General features: G+C 32.7%; 1 protein-coding gene across 1 annotated transcript in view; it reads left to right on the top strand.

The window, feature by feature from the left end:
• Positions 1–18,744, top strand: part of LOC114326855 (alpha-N-acetylgalactosaminidase) — a 362,570-nt gene that overhangs the window by 297,573 nt on the left and 46,253 nt on the right. Inside the window, exon 7 of the mRNA XM_028275311.2 lies at positions 1,438–1,602. Within this exon, the coding sequence (XP_028131112.1) occupies positions 1,438–1,602 (165 nt within the window). The remainder of the gene's footprint in view (positions 1–1,437; positions 1,603–18,744) is intronic.

Consider the following 18,744-nt stretch of genomic DNA (forward strand, 5'->3'; position numbering starts at 1 on the left):
GCCAACAATTATTATCATTCAGAAATCATTTTTTCTTTGTGGCATTTTTCAATGTGTTTGTGTGTGTTTTATTCTTTTATTTTTTAAAATTTTTGGTATTGTCTTAATAAAAATTTTTGGAAAGTAGTAAGTATTAAAATTCGTTTAATATTTAAATGAAATATAAATAAACTGTTTAAAGTACATTATATCAATTTCGTTAAAATCACATAATATGTAATAGAAGTATAACTTCTTACGTGCGTACAAAGTACACACACATTCTTTTTTTTAAATTAGGAGCAAATACAACATTTCCATTCATCCCCGCATTATGCCATCTAAACAAAAAATTTTGTTACCGGAATAATAAAAAACGACATCAATACATGTACCTACAAACTGATGCCAGACTCTTGAAAATCGGAGTAAAAAATGATAAAGTTATAGATTGTCAAACTTAATAAAAAATTTTGGGTGGCGGAATTTTGTGCCGGTGAGTGTATTATATAACGTTGGCCTAGCGAATAAACTTAAAAACAACCTGCTAGTGTAGGTTTTCGTTTTATCACAATCACGTTTATCACGTTTCACAATTAAAGATTCCCCTGTTCCAATGTTCCAATACATCAAAGTTTGTCCGACTCGACACCGTTAAGCTATGAACAAATTTTCAGATTGCTATTAATACTCTTTTATTTGCTACGCGGGATCCAGGAGTATTACTTGAGTCCAACGATGATTCTGTGCAACAGGAACACCTTGCGTTTGTGGAACAGGATTTTTTGAGTCCAACTTCCTCCTTTCATTTGCTACGCAGCTCCCATTGGTTGCAGGTACTGCAGGTTCCATATAATAGCTAATGAGTAACATCTAGTATGGAGATGGGTACTTTACCCCAATTTTTCGTTTCCATTTTCCGTTTTTATTTTCCATTTTATATAATAATACGTGCTCCTGTTCTTTTCGCGTCAGAAGATCATTATTCAAAAGGCACTGTATGTAGCGTTGGGCTTCACTAAAAGAAAATTTACAATCTCTTGTTTATTAAATATTTTACTGATATCATGTTTGGCATTAAACTAAATTCAAATTTGACGCATGTAAAATAATTTAATTTGCATTTTCCAAGATTTCTGTGTTTCCGTGTATCACAAATTTTTCCCTATAACCATTTATTGTAAGAGGAAATTAACCAGGATTATCCTTTACTTTTACACACAACGTTCTCCATTCTATACAAAAATTCTAATATTCTTATTGCACTTTTATTTATGATCTCAAATATATACTGGGGCACATCCCACAAAAGACAAAAAGGGTAATGTGATTAAACAACATGCTAAATAACATTATGCAAATTATAAAAGAACATAATTATCTAAGTAGCTGCAAACCATTTTTTAGCATTCTCCACCACTCGATTTGAATTAAACTATTATATTTTTTAAATTTTAGCACAAGGGAATAGAAATTTGGTCAAGACCAATAACTCCACTATACCAAAGTTATTTCTCCTATGCCATAGCTTTTGTTAACAGAAGGACTGACGGTACGCCTTCAGATGTAGCTGTAACTCTTAAAGAGTTGGGATTGACGTCTCCTACCGGTTATAGAGTAGAAGTAAGTATCATTCTTAAAATATGAACTGTTTTTTTTTTTCAAAAGGCCCATTGATGACAAAGTTATAGATCTTTTCGAGATCTTTCGATTAAAAAAGCAGTGAATTGGGATACACAGCATCTCAATAAACATCATATTACAAATAAACCTTTTAATAATTAAATGCCCGTGGTAATGTTTGTTTAATAAATACGAGTAACCTAGTTTTGCATGCTAGTATTTGATACAAGGTCGAGTTGCAATAATATTCAGTGGGTGTTTATTAACAGTCAGCACTTTAAATCACGGTCACCTCGGCTTACCAAAACAGTAAATAAACAATAACCGACTTTAATTATATTTTTACGAGAACAGATAAATCAATTAGCGGTTGAGATTCGACGGGGTAACATCGATTTCAAGTAAATAATATACCACCAGTTAGTTTCTGTGATATATTTAACGTGTAAATAAATGTCTTAACAACGAACTATATTTACTACATCAACCCTCATAGTCGGGGTAACCACCCCTAAGTATCCAGGGTGGCTCAGAAGGCAGGAGCCTTCTTAATATGGCGATCCAAGACCAGGCGAGAACGTAAGGAACAAGCAGTCTAGAACGAGAAATGGGAAAACACGTCAATGTTCTGGCACCTCGACTAGCCTAGAACAGTGTCGTATGCAGAAAAGGATAGAGACGTCAGGCCCGAGACGGAGCTGAGGTATGGAAAATGGAACTTGGTATGGAGATGGAACATCGTGGGACAATGGACAGTGCTATGGGACGTGCAGCGAGGACTTTTTGGTGATACGAACACAGACGTGTAAAAGTGGTGAGTCCATATTATCTATTTTTATGGTATTTCCTGATTCGTATAATATAAAATATAAAGTATAAAGTAATATTAACATAATTATCATTTAAGACGCACATTACCTTTTAAGTTTTACCTATTTTTACTTAATTATTCTATTTTAATTTCCTTATGATACCAATATTTATCAAAATATACAGAATTTTTTTAACCCTGATATTAGTTATTATAGGACGTAATGATACATTTTATTTGATACTGATTTTTATATGATTTTTTATATATTTACCACCATATTTTATCTTTGCTGATTCTTATCCATTTATTATTTGACTACTGATTTTTATTACACTTTTATTGGCTAAGCAGTAGACCCCTTTTTAATGGTGATTTATATTGAGTGATATACTGATTTTTATGGCAATTTACTATATTTTTACTATTTTTGACATAATATTTTTCATATATATTTACTATACCTCGTAAGACTGTCAAATTTATGCGTTCGTTACGGGTACAGGAATAAGAAAATTATGAATAAATGAGTAGCAACAAAGTTACTTGGGAAGATTTCATCAAAATAATTGAGGAGATTACGCAAGAAGTAACAAGACAAAGTAGAAGGGTCTTGAAGAATAAAGTACCTAAATCTAAGGATATACAAGAAGAAGTAACGACACAGCTAATTAAATTGTATAACAAATTCACACATTTAACGAAGAAAAATTGGGAAGCGCTATCGGACAAACAAAGAGAAGCGTGCAACAAATATTTCGGAAAAATAAGAGACAAAGTTATACGCTCATTTCAAGCTGTAAACTTAAGGACAGTAGTTCCAAATTCAATACACCAACTAATCGACAAGGAAATAGAGGAAGAACAAAGCGACGAAGAAGTAGAAGAGAAAAAAAGTGACGAGGAGATAGAGGAAAAAATTGACGAGGAAATAAAAGAGGGAAAAAGCGACATAAAACAAGAGATAAAAATATTAAACATGGCTCTGACAATCAACGAATTTTTGAATATTGCAAGCAAGGTATTGCCCAACGAGTTTGATGGAAGCGCAGGGAAATTACAACCATTTTTAGACGCATTACAGTTACTTGGAAAAATAGCAGAAGGACATGAAGAAACAGCAATAACATTAATAAAAACAAGATTGACTAATAAGGCTAGAAATCTGATAACTACAGAGGATACGATCCCACTTATAGCAGCAGCACTGAAGAAAGAATTAAGAGGTGACAATCCGAAAACGATAATAGACAAGTTAACAAAGAAAAGGCAAGGAAACAAAGATGCAGCAGTGTACGCATCCGAAGTAGAGGAATTAGCGGAACAGTTGAAAGTAGCATACATAGCGGAAGGAATGCCATTGGAGCTAGCGAAAAAATACACAACGGAAACAGTTGTAGCAACAATGAAGCGAAAGTTAATACGGATAGAGCAAAGTTAATACTGGAGGCAGGTAATTTCACAACACCGCAGGAAGTAGTATCTAAATTTTTATCGATTGATACGACAGAGGAGAACACACAGGGAAGAGTATTCAATTATAGGACGAATTATGAAAATAGGAGAGGACAACAGCAATACCGAAGAGGATACCACAACAAATACGACAGAGGAAGAAGAAATAACTTCGGACAACGGAACGAAGGAGAAGAAACAGGAAACCAACGGAATTATTCCAACAGAGGATATAGACAATTCAACAACCAACGTACAGAGGAAACCAGAGAGGAGGACGAAACAGAAACGTAAGGCTACTTGAGTTAGAAGACAGCCAAGAGGAAACAGAAAACCAGCAGTTGGGGTTTTGAATGAACGAAACAAGGAAAGTACACAGTCAGAAGTGGAATATAATATTTACAACTTCGACTTAAACCTAACGAATTTTGTACGAATGAAAACAGGAATCCTAGAAAACACAAATACCTTTATCATAGACACAGGAGCTGATATTTCAATACTGAAATGAAATGTTCACAAGATTTTATGAAGGAACATGTGAAACCAAACACAAAAGCGAAAATAAAAGGAGTAACTAAAGGAGAATTACAAACAATGGGAGAAGTTGAAACAACACTAGAAGTAAAAGGATCTCGATTTGAGCATATCTTTCAATTAGTGGAACCTAGTTTTCCTATTCCAACCGACGGAATCATTGGGAGAGACTTCATTTCAAATTTTCAATGCATACTAGACTATGCTAACCTTAAAATGCACATTAAAGAGGACAACGATTGTTACATTAGTACAAACATTTTGGATAATATAGATAATGACACGATAATAATACCGCCCAGATGTGAAATTTACAGAATCGTAAAAATTTTTCAAACGCTGAAGAACGACAGGATAGTGGAACAACAAGAAATACAACCAGGAATATTCATAGCGAGAGCAATTATTTCAAGTAATAATCCGTACATCAAAATTTTGAACACAACCTACGAAACAGTAAAAGTAGAGACAAACGAAATCAAAACATTAGACATTAAATTATTCAACATATATAGACTCATCAACGACAGCAAGGATAGGAAAAAGGAATTACGGGAATCATTGAAGTTAGACATTCCAGAATACATACGCGATAAGTTAGTATCTTTATGTGAAGATTATTCAGATATATTCGCCCTAAGGCACGACATGCTAACATGTAACAACTTCTACGAGCAGAAACTGAGAGTTAAAGACCAAACTCCGGTATACATTAAAAACTATAGGACACCTCATGCACAAACAGAGGAATTAAACCGGCAAGTGCAAAAACTGAGAGACCAAGGAATAATAGAACCGTCTACATCAGAATACAACAACCCAGTAGTACTGGTACCGAAAAAGGCGATAGATGGAAATAAAGCATGGAGATTATGCATAGATTTTAGACAACTGAACAAGAAAATAGTCACAGACAAATTTCCTTTACCAAGGATAGACTCGATACTAGATCAACTAGGAAGAGCAAAATGGTTTTCAGTTATAGACTTAATGTCAGGTTTTCACCAGATACCATTAGAAAAATCATCGAGAAAATACACATCGTTTAGCACAGAAAATGGAGCATTTCAATTTACCAGATTACCTTTTGGATTAAATGTAAGCCCAAATAGCTTTTCAAGGATGATGTCAATAGCATTTTCGGGATTAACACCAGACAAAGCATTTCTTTACATGGACGATATAGTAGTGATAGGAATATCTGAAAAACATCACCTAGACAACCTGAAAAAGACATTTGAGACATGTCGAAAATTCAATTTGAAACTTAACCCAGGAAAATGTCAATTTTTTAGAAGAGAAGTAACATATTTAGGACATGATCTTTCTCAGGAAGGAGTATCACCAGACAAAGCAAAATATGCAACGATTGAACAATACCCGACACCTAAGACAGCGGAAGAAACAAAAAGATTCGTAGCATTTTGTAACTATTATAGACGTTTTATTCAAAATTTTGCTGAAATATGCAGACCACTCAACAGATTATCAAGAAAAGGAGTAGAATTTTTTTGGTCAGAAGAATGTGAAAAAGCATTCAATAAGCTTAAATCATCTCTGATGAAGCCACCGATCCTAAAATATCCAGATTTCAATAAACAATTCATCCTAACAACAGACGCATCCAACGAGAGTTGTTCAGCAATTTTAAGTCAAGATTATAACGGAATAGACCTACCTATAGCATACGCATCAAGAAGTTTTAATAAAGGAGAATGTAATAAACCTATAATCGTTAAGGAATTACTAGCGATTCATTGGGGAATTAATCATTTCAAATGTTATTTATATGGAGCACCAACATTTTTAGTAAAAACGGATCATAAACCACTAACACATTTATTTGCAATGAAAGAACCAACTTCGAAACTTACAAGAATCAGATTAGATTTAGAGGAATACGATTTCGAAATAGAATACATAACAGGGAAAAATAACTATGCAGATAGTCTTTCAAGAATAACATTACATCAACTAAAGAACCTATACATAGACAATACCCATATATTAGCTATAACACGAGCTCAAGCAAGAGAAAATAAGAAGGAAGCAAGGCAAACGAAGGCAGAAAGCGAACTCGCACTACAGCCAGAAGCCCACAAACAGACAGTAAGAAAGGTACTAAATAATTTAGAGGCGCATAGACTACCAATTTTGTCTTTTGGAGCAGAACTAATCTCACCAAGGCTGAGCATTAGGGTCAAAAACAAAATAAAGTGCAGCAAGAGCATAGCCACAGGATTCAATCATTTCGATTTAAACCAAATGTTGGCACAGCTTGATAAGCTGGCGGTAGAGAATGCAGTACGTAAAGTAAAAATATACGTAAACGATATTATTTTTAAAGTGTGCACAATTGAGGAATTTATTAAACAAGGAAACAAAATATTAAAGAATGTTGAAATATACATATGTGAAGTACCAGAAACAATAGAAGAAGACAAAGAAAAACACAGGCTAATAGAAGAATATCACAATCATCCGATGTTTGGAGGACACGTAGGAAATAACAGACTCATAAAGAAGCTAAAAGCAAGATTTAGATGGAAAAATTTGGAAAAGGACGTAAGAAAATACGTTAAACAATGTCATAAATGTCAAATTAATAAACCGAAAAAAACACATGTCGAAGAATTCGTGATATCGGACACTTCTTCCAAACCATGGGACATAGTATATATAGATACGATAGGTCCATTCACTAAAAGTAACGAAGGTAATAGATACTGTATAACAATGTTATGTGAACTTACTAAATACGCGGTCAGCATACCCGTGTGCAATAAAGAAGCAGATACAATAGCCCGAGGAATTTTTGATCATTTCATACCAACATACGGACTCATGAAGCAAATAAGAACAGACCAAGGCACAGAATATAAAAATGAAGTAATGCAGGAATTAACAAAGCTATTAAAAATAGAGCACAACTTCTCAACGGCATACCATCCACAGTCCATTGGAAGTTGCGAAAAACTACACAGAACATTAAACGAGTACGTAAGAGCATTCATAGATGAAGACAGAGAAAATTGGGATGTGTGTTGCAGGATGTTCACATACTGCTACAATACAACCCCTAACGCGTACCATGGTTACACACCGTTTGAACTATTATATGGCAGGAAGGTTAACCTACCAGAAGACCTTACACAGGAGGTTTAACCATGTTACAATATAGATGCTTACTACAATGAGTTACGTTACAAACTACAAAGCCCACACGAGAGAGCTAGAACCTTCTTACTAAAGCACAAAAAAGAGCGACAAGAAAAGAATAAGCTCAAAGCAACACCACAACAATTTAAAATAGGAGACCTAGTCCTGGTAAAAAGGGAAGAGAATGGTAAGTTTGATAGTCTTTATGTAGGCCCTTTCACAATAACAGAGGTAAATAATGTTAATTGTAAGATCAGATCGGAAAACAATAAAATCAAGGAAATACATAAGAATAGACTATATGCTTACAATCCGAGAACACCGTGAGTGACAAGTGAAACGGGAACAGTCTAGATAACGAACATTTTCACTTTTATTTTTTGTATCTAATTAGTATTTATAGGAAAAATGTATATATTGTACTTCGTAAAACGCAGCAAGTAATTAGTGGTACTATTAGAAAAATTTTCTTCCTTTTCCGTAGTCAGAAAATTTTCGGGGGAAGGGGAAGATGAATTGGGATACACAGCATCTCAATAAACATCATATTACAAATAAACCTTTTAATAATTAAATGCCCGTGGTAATGTTTGTTTAATAAATACGAGTAACCTAGTTTTGCATGCTAGTATTTGATACAAGGTCGAGTTGCAATAATATTCAGTGGGTGTTTATTAACAGTCAGCACTTTAAATCACGGTCACCTCGGCTTACCAAAACAGTAAATAAACAATAACCGACTTTAATTATATTTTTACGAGAACAGATAAATCAATTAGCGGTTGATATTCGACGGGGTAACATCGATTTCAAGTAAATAATATACCACCAGTTAGTTTCTGTGATATATTTAACGTGTAAATTAATGTCTTAACAACGAACTATATTTACTACATCAACCCTCATAGTCGGGGTAACCACCCCTAAGTATCCAGGGTGGCTCAGAAGGCAGGAGCCACCATATGGCGATCCAAGACCAGGCGAGAACGTAAGGAACAAGCAGTCTAGAACGACAAGCAGCATTAAAAGCTGTTTTATAGATGTTTGAGTATGGTCATTTTTGGTAATTAGTGGACCTACTTTGAACTGCAGAATATCTACAAGCATACGTTTGGTGGAAAAGATAATTATTATCACTGTAATTAAGCGAAACCGCCTGCAGTGGGCAGGACATGTAGCCCGGGCCCCTGAATCGAACATGATAAGAAGATTCTAACAACTCAACCCGTGGGAATGAGAAGACGGGGTAGACCAAAGTTGAGGTCGATGGACGAGGTAACACAAGATGCCGAGAAGATTGGAGTCGGTAGCTGGAAAATGCAAGCAAGGGACAGAACAGAATGGCGTAGAACGCTTGAGAAGGTCGAGGCCCTCTAGGACTGTAGCACCAAGATGATGGTGATGATGAAGTGGACCTACTTTAATTTTTGGCAAAAAAAGCACCTTGACATTTGACAAATTGAAAACAATTCACGTGAAAAGTAGGCATCAAGAGACATGACATTTTCTAGATAATTTTTGGTGAAGAGGGACCCGAGAAAATAATTCTTCAAAATGCGTTAGAAAGGGCTATTTTGGAGCCTTTTAAGGCTCACAAAAGGAGCCCCTAGGCTCAAAATGAATCTAAACAACTGCAAAATCCTTTTTTTGTTGTATAACAACACAAAAAACCGCACACAATATTCCAGCTACAAAAGAGCTGATAGGAATATTACGTGGCGCGAAAATGTATTTTCATTTATAGCAATACCTATAAAATTCTAGTTTTATTATGAATGATTTTTCCATAAATTTGCTAAATTTGAAGTAAAACGCGCCACAAAAGAATAACCTTGATACGCATTTTGAAGGCCTTTTGTGTTGTGTTTTACTTCAAATTTAGCAAGTATTATGGAAAAATCTTTCAAAATAAAACTAGCGTTTTATTTTTCATCAAAAAGAAAATACATTTTCGCGCCACGTAATATTCATACCAGCTCTTTTGTAGCTTGAATATTGTATGCGCCACTCATTTTTACATGATACATGGAACAGGTGGAACAAGATCTGAAAAAACTTGAGATTACCATAGTCTGGGCTGATTATCGGAGAATAGGCCATTTTTGGGAAAAGTTATTTACCAGCGATTTTATTGCTGGAATCGAATTATAAGATCCTATATATTAATATTATAGGTATGCAAAGTCCTGAGATAGTGTGCTACTTTTTTTATAAACAAAATGGCGCCCGAAAATCGTGTTTTTTTCAACTATTGCTCTATAACTCCGAAGATTTTAATTTTACAACAAAAACTCCCAAATAAAAATTCACCGTGATTAAATTCTGCATAGATACGTGTTTTTCCCGATCTGCTCCGATGAAAATTTTCCTCGGAAAATGCGGGTTATCCCAACAAAACCTTTAATTTTCAAATAAAGTTTTAGATAATAGGTCTGGATCCCGCGTATGAAAAAAAAGTTGATTAATAGCAAGCTGAAAATTTGTTAGTAGCTTAAGGGTGTCTAGTCGGATAAACTTTGATATATGGGAACACTGGAACAGGGGCAGTTTTAATTGTGGAACAGGTTAAAAATTTGGAACGGTCAGACCACGAAAACGGCACATTTATTTTGTCCGACAGAACAGACTTAAACTCTCCGAACAGAGATTAAACTCTCATGCAAAAATCAGACTGCTATTTATCACCAAATGGGCGTTTTAATGAGTGGAACATGTAGAATATTTCAAATGACAGGAATTATGACAGGTGATAAATAGCAGTCTGATTTTGGCATGAGAGTTTAATCTCTGTTCGGAGAGTTTAAGTCTATTCTGTCGGACAAAATAAATGTGCCGTTTTCGTGGTCTGACCGTTCCAAATTTTCAACCTGTTCCACAAATAAAACTGCCCCTGTTTCAGTGTTCCCATATATCAAAGTTTATCCGACTAGACACCCTTAACCTATTAACAAATTTTCAGCTTGCTATTATTCAACTTTTTTTTCATACGCGGGATCCAGACCTATAAGTAATTATCTACCAATATTTAAATAATTTGGTGACTTAAAAGCCTTCTTGGTTTAGATTATAGTTCCAGAAGCTGATGCAAATTAAACGAATATTTTAGCAACAATTCAATTGTTAATTAATAATTTACGGTCGCAATAATAACCAAAATAATTATGATACACTGATCAAACTTTGAAATCCTATAAACATGAGATGCCTTTTTAACATTTTGGCAACAAAATCTAAATTTTTTATTTTTTTGCATAATCTTTAAATGTTTAAAAAAAATAGTTATAAACAAATTAACGTTTCTTAGAAAGTTTTTATTATATTGTAATTTTAAAAAATAGCTAAAATGCGCATTTCAAATATCTTGAAAATGAATGCTTTAAAACTTTTTTGCAACCATTTACAAAAAAGTTATGAAACAGCAAAGTAAACATAAGATTACTACGGTGTTTATATATTTTTTAATTCTTTCAAAGCGTAGAAGTGAGTATAAAGTACAAGCTAATTATTTACAAAAAAATATCGATTATAAATTTAATGGTTATATTTTAATTAAAGATGATAAATATATTTTTTTGTAATTTACACGCGCGAAAGTTGAATAATACAGCACTGTAGCTGAAATTTTCACTCGGAGCGACGACAGGCCGCGCGAGACGTACACTTTTATAAATAATATATGCTGCGTGTCAGTCGCTTTGAGTGAACATTTTAGCTCCGACTCTGTATCAGGCCTACTTTTGCGCTAAAAATTACAAAAAAAAGTATTTTTAATCTTTGAATAAAATATAACCATTGCACTAATTTTTGACATTCTTTGTGAGTAATTAGATTGTACCATAGACTCACTTTTAAGCTTTGAAACAATTAAAACAAATTATAAACAACGGAGATTTCGTATATTTATTTTGCTGTTTCATAACTTTTTTGCAAATGGTTGGAAAAATTTTTTAAAGCATTCATTTTCAAGACCTATGAAATACGCATTTTAAGTATTTTATAAAATTAGAATATAATAAACAATTTCTGAGAAATGTTAATTTTTTTATAACAATTTTTATTAAACATTTAAAGAATATGCAAAAAAATGAAAAATTTATATTTTGTCGACAAAATATTAAATAGGCATCACACCTTTATAATCTTTCCAAGTTTGATCAATGTCTCATAATTATTTTGGTTGTTATTGCGACTGTAAATTTTTAATTAACAATTGAATTGTTGCTAAAATATTCGTTTCATTTTCACCGGCTTCTGAATTTATAATCTATACCAAGAAAGTTCTATTTCACCAAGCTATATAATTATTGATAAATAATTATTGGCCCAAAAAATTTATTTGAAAATTCGAGATTTTGTTGGGAAAACCCACATTTTCCGAGGAAAATTTTCGTCGGAGCAAATCGGAAAAAACATGCTTCTATGTAGAATTAAATTGGGGTGAATTTATATTTGAGTGTTTATGGTGTAAAGTTAAAATCTTCGGAGTTATAGAGTAATAGTTGAAAAAAAACCAATTTGTCGGCGCCATTTTGTTTATAAAAAAAGTAGCACACCATCTGCGGACTTTGCATACCTATATTGTTAATATATAGGATCTTATAATTCGATTCCAGCAATAAAATTGCTGGTAAATAACTTTTCTTTGTACTTTACTAATTAGACCAGCGTATTATAACTATTTTTTTTTCAAAATTTAAAGATTATGCAAAAAAAAGAAAAATTTATATTAGGTCGATAAAATATTAAATAAGCATCTCATCTTTATAATCTTTATAAGTGATACAATCAATGTATCATGATTATTTTGGTTATTATTGCGATCGTAAATTGTTTATTAACAATTGAATTGTTGCTAAAATATTCGTTTAATTTTGACCGGCTTCTGGAATTACAATCTATACCAAGAAAGCTTTGATGTCACTAAGTTATTTAATTATTGATTAATAATTACTTACCTAAAACTTTATTTGAAAATTAGAGTTTTTGTTGGGAAAACCTGCATTTTCCGAGGAAAATTTTCGTCGGAGCAAATCGTGAAAAACATATCTCTAATGCAGAATTTAATTGTGGTGACTTTTTGTTTGGGTGTTTTTGTTGTAAAGTTAAAATCTTCGGAGTTATAGAGAAATAATTGAAAAAAATACGATTTGTCGGCGCCATTTTGTTTATAAAAAAAGTAGCACACTATCTGCGGACTTTGCATAACTATATTATTAATATATAGGATCTTATAATTCGATTCCAGCAATAAAATTGCTGGTAAATAACTTTTCCATGAATTTTGCTAATTAGCCCAGAGTACAACTGGAAGAACAAAGCAAGGAACAGAACAGAATGGCAGATAATCCTAGAACAAGCCAGGACCCAAAAAGAGTTGTCGAGCTACTGATGATGATGATTGTATCGGAAGTTTTTCAAAGTTTTTTATTATCTAATTAAATGTATAAAGTTTAATGTAATATTTCTCAATTACACGTTATGCGTTTATAATAGGGATTTCCATTCACAATTATTTGTTTCGAGCTTCTGTCATATGTCGTATAATCCGTGTATATTAACATTATACACAGATTATACAACATATGACGGAAGCTCGAAACAAATGGCAATCGATGAAAAGCCCTATGGTCGCGCCTTTGTCGTATTATCTCTCAAATAATCTGGTGGTTACGACACTAAACTTGTGATGGGACAATCCGAGTTCATATCCCAGTCATCCTAATACTTTTTTTTCAATATAATTTTTTCTGTCCATCGGATGTACACTAGATTTTATTTTCTATTCTAGAATGTATGATGAATGTACCAGGGCTGCTTTATCCATTAGGCAATATAGGCAGTTGCCTAGGGCGGCACATTATGAGAGGGCGGCAAAAATACTGTACAAAAAAATATTTTTATATAAAAATTATGGATCTGGGTTCTGTCATTAAACAGTATGAAGCTCTTTCAAATTACTTTACCGCAAGGAAGCCAAAAAAATTGTGCTCAAATAAAACATATAAAGAAATAAGAAAGCGAAAAAGAAAAATTCAATTTGACGAGGGGGCCGATGATGAACCAAACTTTTCAACTAGTGATCCGATGAAGATCCACACATTCTATATTAACATCGACACTCTGACAAGAGACCTGAATAGACGTCTGAAATCTCATCGACTTATTTATCAACGTTTTCGTGTTATTAACATATTTGCCAAAATTAAGCAATGAAGACATTATTAAACAAGCTGAAAATCTGATACAAAATAAAGACGACAAAGATACATCATTCATAAAGTTATTGAAATAATTTAAAACTTTTTGAGTGGTTCAAGATCAAAGATTTTAATTTTTCGTGAGAAAAATGCATGTTTTTAACCGATTTTTCATAAATAACTTAAAAACTATAAGATTTTGCAAAAAAATTATTATTACCAAAATTGAAGCTAATAAAAAACGAAATAAACTCCTTAGTGGAAAAACCTTTTAATGTTAACTAAAAGTGAGTTATAGGTAATTGAATGTATATTTTTTTTCGGTGAGTACCCAAATCCAAGTATTCAAGCTTAAATAACGGGAAAATTATGCATTTTATTACATAAACTTCTTATTTGTCAAAGTACTTAGAAATATCTATTAAATGAGCCTCCGGACAAGTTGATAGCATTAAAATTTATACAGAAAATATTTTTCAGAATTTATCTTTTAAAAATTTTTACAAAAAGTTATTGTTTTTTTAATTACCTACGTTAATTTTTACGATATCAGGTTTGCCTAAAAACATTTGAAAGTTAATTTTAATGGTTATTAAACCACCTAATCTTTTAAACCCCTTACTTTTTTTTAAATAAAAGGTTAAATGGCCCCGGTTACATGGTTCTCGCAGCAAAATTTAAGATTTACACGTTTCTATCTCGGTTATTTTTTACCATAAAGAAATAGTAAAAAGGTAAAATATTTGATACAGAAAAAACTAAAATTTTGTTATACATATATCACTTTTTACGTATACTGAGTATTTTTGGAGTATCAAAAGAAAATAAAAATTTTAGAATTTCTGATTTTTTTAAATTATAACTGTTTTTCAAAAATATGCATTCTAAACCTTCAAAATTGTTGAAATCATTACTTTTGCTAATATAAAGAAATTCTTCTAAGGATTACTAAAAATTTTAATTTTTGTGGAAATGGCGTACTTATGTTTTATTTTTCACTTTTTCCTAAATAGTTCTAAAGGGTTCTCTTATTTTCATTATAACTTGCTTAATTGTGATGCTATTAACTTCTACTGGAGCTCAGTTGATAGGTACTCCGGTACTCCGAAGTACTTTGACAAGTGCTTGACAGATATATTTTATAAAATGCATCGTTTCCCGTTATTTCAGCTTGAATACTTAGATTTGAGTACTCGTTGAAAAAAAAATATACATTCAATTACCGATAACACACTTCGAATTAACATTAGTTTAGTTCTTTAAGTGAGGAGTGTTTTATTATCTTCAATTTTGGTAATAATAACTTTTTTGTAAAAACTTATAGTTTTTAAGTTATACGTGAAAAACAGCTTTAAAACATGCATTTTTTACGAAAAAATAAAATCTTATCTTTAATAACTCAAAAAGTATTGATTTATATTAATAACTTTGTATAACAAATTTTGCTTAGAACTTGTCTCTCTATCGATTTATGGTATTATTTAAAAAAAATAATTTTCACCACCGAGAAGGGGTGGTATCCACCACCACGGTAAAAGCGCAAGTTGGCATCATGTCACCTTTGTTTATTGAGCTATTCTCTAACTACTCACCAATTTTCATGAAAATCGATGGATGAAAACCTTCAGTGATTGCACTAAGTGGATTGAAATATATGTTCCCTAATTTTGACATTGCTTTGTATATTTATTTGTGCATCCCAGTTGCCATTGCTATTGCTAACGTGTCCGCTGAAAGGTCATTTTCGAAAATGTCAAGAATTAAAAATAATTTCCCATCAAGTATGACGCAAGGACGTGTTAATAATTTATCGATTTTGTCAAGCAATTTTTTTTTAAAAAGAAGTCTCTGCTGTGATCGAACTGAAATGACAATTTTTTCTGTTATCGGTATATAAACATCGTAGTTTAAATCCATTTTTAGTGTATTCTTATTTAGATAAAAATTTCTGCAATTTTTTTTGTTTTGCAAAGATGGTACATGTTTGAAGGGCGGCTACTAAAGGATTGCCTAGGGCGTCAATTGACCTAAACGCGGCCCTGGAATGTACACTAGATTGAAAAAACATATTGGGATGGTCCGGCAAATGAACTCGGATTGCCCAATCAAATTTACCGTCGTAGCCAATACTACTACATAAACCATTTCGGCGATAATGTTAAAATGCCATTGGGGCAACCGGGGCAGTGCCCCGGGGTTCCCCGGCCAAGTAGGGGCTCTCCTTTGGTTGGCCGTGTATAAATTTTAACGAGAACAATAAAAATATGTATTTTAAAAGCCGATCCCAACGAAATATTTTCAAATGACACAATTTTAAAAAGAGCTTACAGGGTCACCCTAGAACTCAACATAAAGTTTTAATTTTTCACTGGTGAAATTAGTATTTTCAACTAAAATACAAATGGAACAGAATAGGGGCCCCTGAGACCTGAGCCAAGCTGGAGCCCCCGAGACCTTAACATAAAAATTTGAATTCGTTATTTCGGCGTAATAAAACCTAAAATGCCATTGGAAGAAGGGGCCCGGGCTAAGCAAAATTATTTAGATTAGAATGATGTGATTTCAAAATTTTTTGTGGTGGTTAACTAAAATAGCAATATGTAGGTACAAGAAACTTCAATCATGGAATGCAATAAAATGCGTTTTCAAGGGGTTAAATATTAAACATTTTTCCGGACCTCCCGGTAGAGGGCCCTCGGATCACGTTTGCCCCGTGGGCCCCAACATCGTACTTATGGCCCTGGTTAAATGGATTATACTTTTGGAGCTCGATAACTTCTAAACGGCTTAACCGATTTTGATCACTAAACATGAGTTTAAAACGTATTGCCACGTAGTATCTGATGCATCCAAGGTCAAGTATGCCAACTGAAGATATTACAGGAATTATTAAACTGGAAAAACCATTTTTTCCCATAGAAAATAGATTTGATCATATTTATAATCAAATCTTAAAAATTCGAATTTTCTCAGATAGGAGTACACACCTTTAGACGCATCTAGAATCAATTATTGACACAATTCGTAGATTGAAATTTTGAGTAATTGTCGAAATACCAAAATTTTTATCAGTTTTTTGGCTATACTTAACCGTGTGTATGTCTGATCCTGACCGATTAGGCACCATTTGATCCTATTTGGTGTATCTGCGGTTTTCCTCTGTCCTTGAACCTAAGATATACCTATACCCCAAAAATATGCCGTTTTGTACCTACGCAGTCATATAGCTGGCTTATGGGTGGTCAAAAGTCACAAACTACACCGGTTCTGAATAGGCACTGACCCCCTCTTGAAACACAGAAAAAAAATCACATCGGTGTAACTTTTCCACACACATACATACTTACAAACATTGTCCCCTTTTTAAATAGAAATTGAGTCATTTTCTGAGCTCTGTAACTTTTGAATGGTATAACCGATTTTCAAAATTAGACATGCGTTGGAAAACAATGATCAGTACTATCAGAAGACACAAAGGTCTGACTTAAAGTTTTGAAATTTTCGGGAGTTTTGGATACGAGAACGAAAAACAGACCCTAAATGGGAAGGGCCATAAAATCCACACCCTTGGACCAAAATGGATGACTGACATATGGATCGGCGAGTCTTTTCCTAAACTTTAAGATGGGATTTGGTCCAATTTTCATTTCAGTCAGATTTAGAAAGTCGAAAATTTCGTGTATATATTATAATGTCGCATATTATTATAGGGGGGTTGAGCGCCACTGGCGAGAACTGCTGTTCTCTGGAATACTAAAATTTGGGGAAAATCGATAGACCCCACAAAACTATAGAAAAATTAAAAATATTGCTCATGTTTATACATAATAAACGGTGTCTACTAAATGAAACAAGTGACCCTATTCATTTTCTTAATTTTTTAACGACACGATTACACTAGAAAACTTTCACATAAACGCAATTGAATATTTTTTGTAAAAAAACTCTTTATGTATATTAGAGTGTATACATAAATAGAAATTATGATGAGATTTACAGGGCGGAACATTTATGAAAGATCACTTGCTGTGATATTAAAATAATTATTTACTGCTTGATGTAGTATAAGTCATTAAATGATACCAATCGTAAACCAGCAGATAAAACACGAGGCATTTATCATTTATCTCGATTTAAGAATAAAAACTCACCAGTAAAAAACATTAGTTAATTGCAAATTAACAGATGTTATCTTTGTGGAAATACAACACACTGAAATGAGATAAAATGTCTATTACGTTAGATAACATTAAGAAATCGAAGAAGAACCTGAAATATTTTTTATGTAATAAATAGTTGAATGTGTTGTTGATTGCCAGGAAAAGTAAGTAAGAAATGCAATAAAATATGATAAAAATAATAGCCACGAGAAGGATAAAACTAAACATAACACTGCATTCAGCACAACTTACAAATAAATGTAAAAATAAAATAAGCAAGGCTTAAGTTAGGAATATAAAAAAATATGCTCATTTTCATAGTTATTTTTTTCGTAAACAAATTAACAGATTCCACTATTTTTTTATTATTTTAGATTTTTCTTTAGTATTTACACAGTTGTGCAAAGGTTTACTTAAACTTCTTTTTTGTAGGTACTTATACTCGTACAGGTGGAAGAAAAGAAATGTTTTTCTTATGTTAAGTTTGAGATACCCTGTAGGGCGCATGATGTACAAATGTCAAAATACGTCGGAATCGTATTGTAGTCTTATGTTTTGTGAACATTTTCTTTTTTTAATTCCTCTGATATTATTAATAACAAAGAGACTAGTAGACCGCGCAGTATCGTCGCCCCCGCTAGCGAAATTATTCTTCGATTTTTTTGCACAAATTTACTCAAAAAGAGGTCCTTATAACATATCCACAGGGTGCCGGCCGGTGCCGTGATCTAAAAATTGTTGAAACAATTTTCTTTAAACAAATTTACAAAAATAATTTTTTCTTTTCGAACAAATTTTTTTTAGATAAATTGGCTTATTCTGA

This window comes from Diabrotica virgifera, chromosome 5 (assembly GCF_917563875.1).
Source record: "Diabrotica virgifera virgifera chromosome 5, PGI_DIABVI_V3a".
Taxonomy (NCBI): domain Eukaryota; kingdom Metazoa; phylum Arthropoda; class Insecta; order Coleoptera; family Chrysomelidae; genus Diabrotica; species Diabrotica virgifera.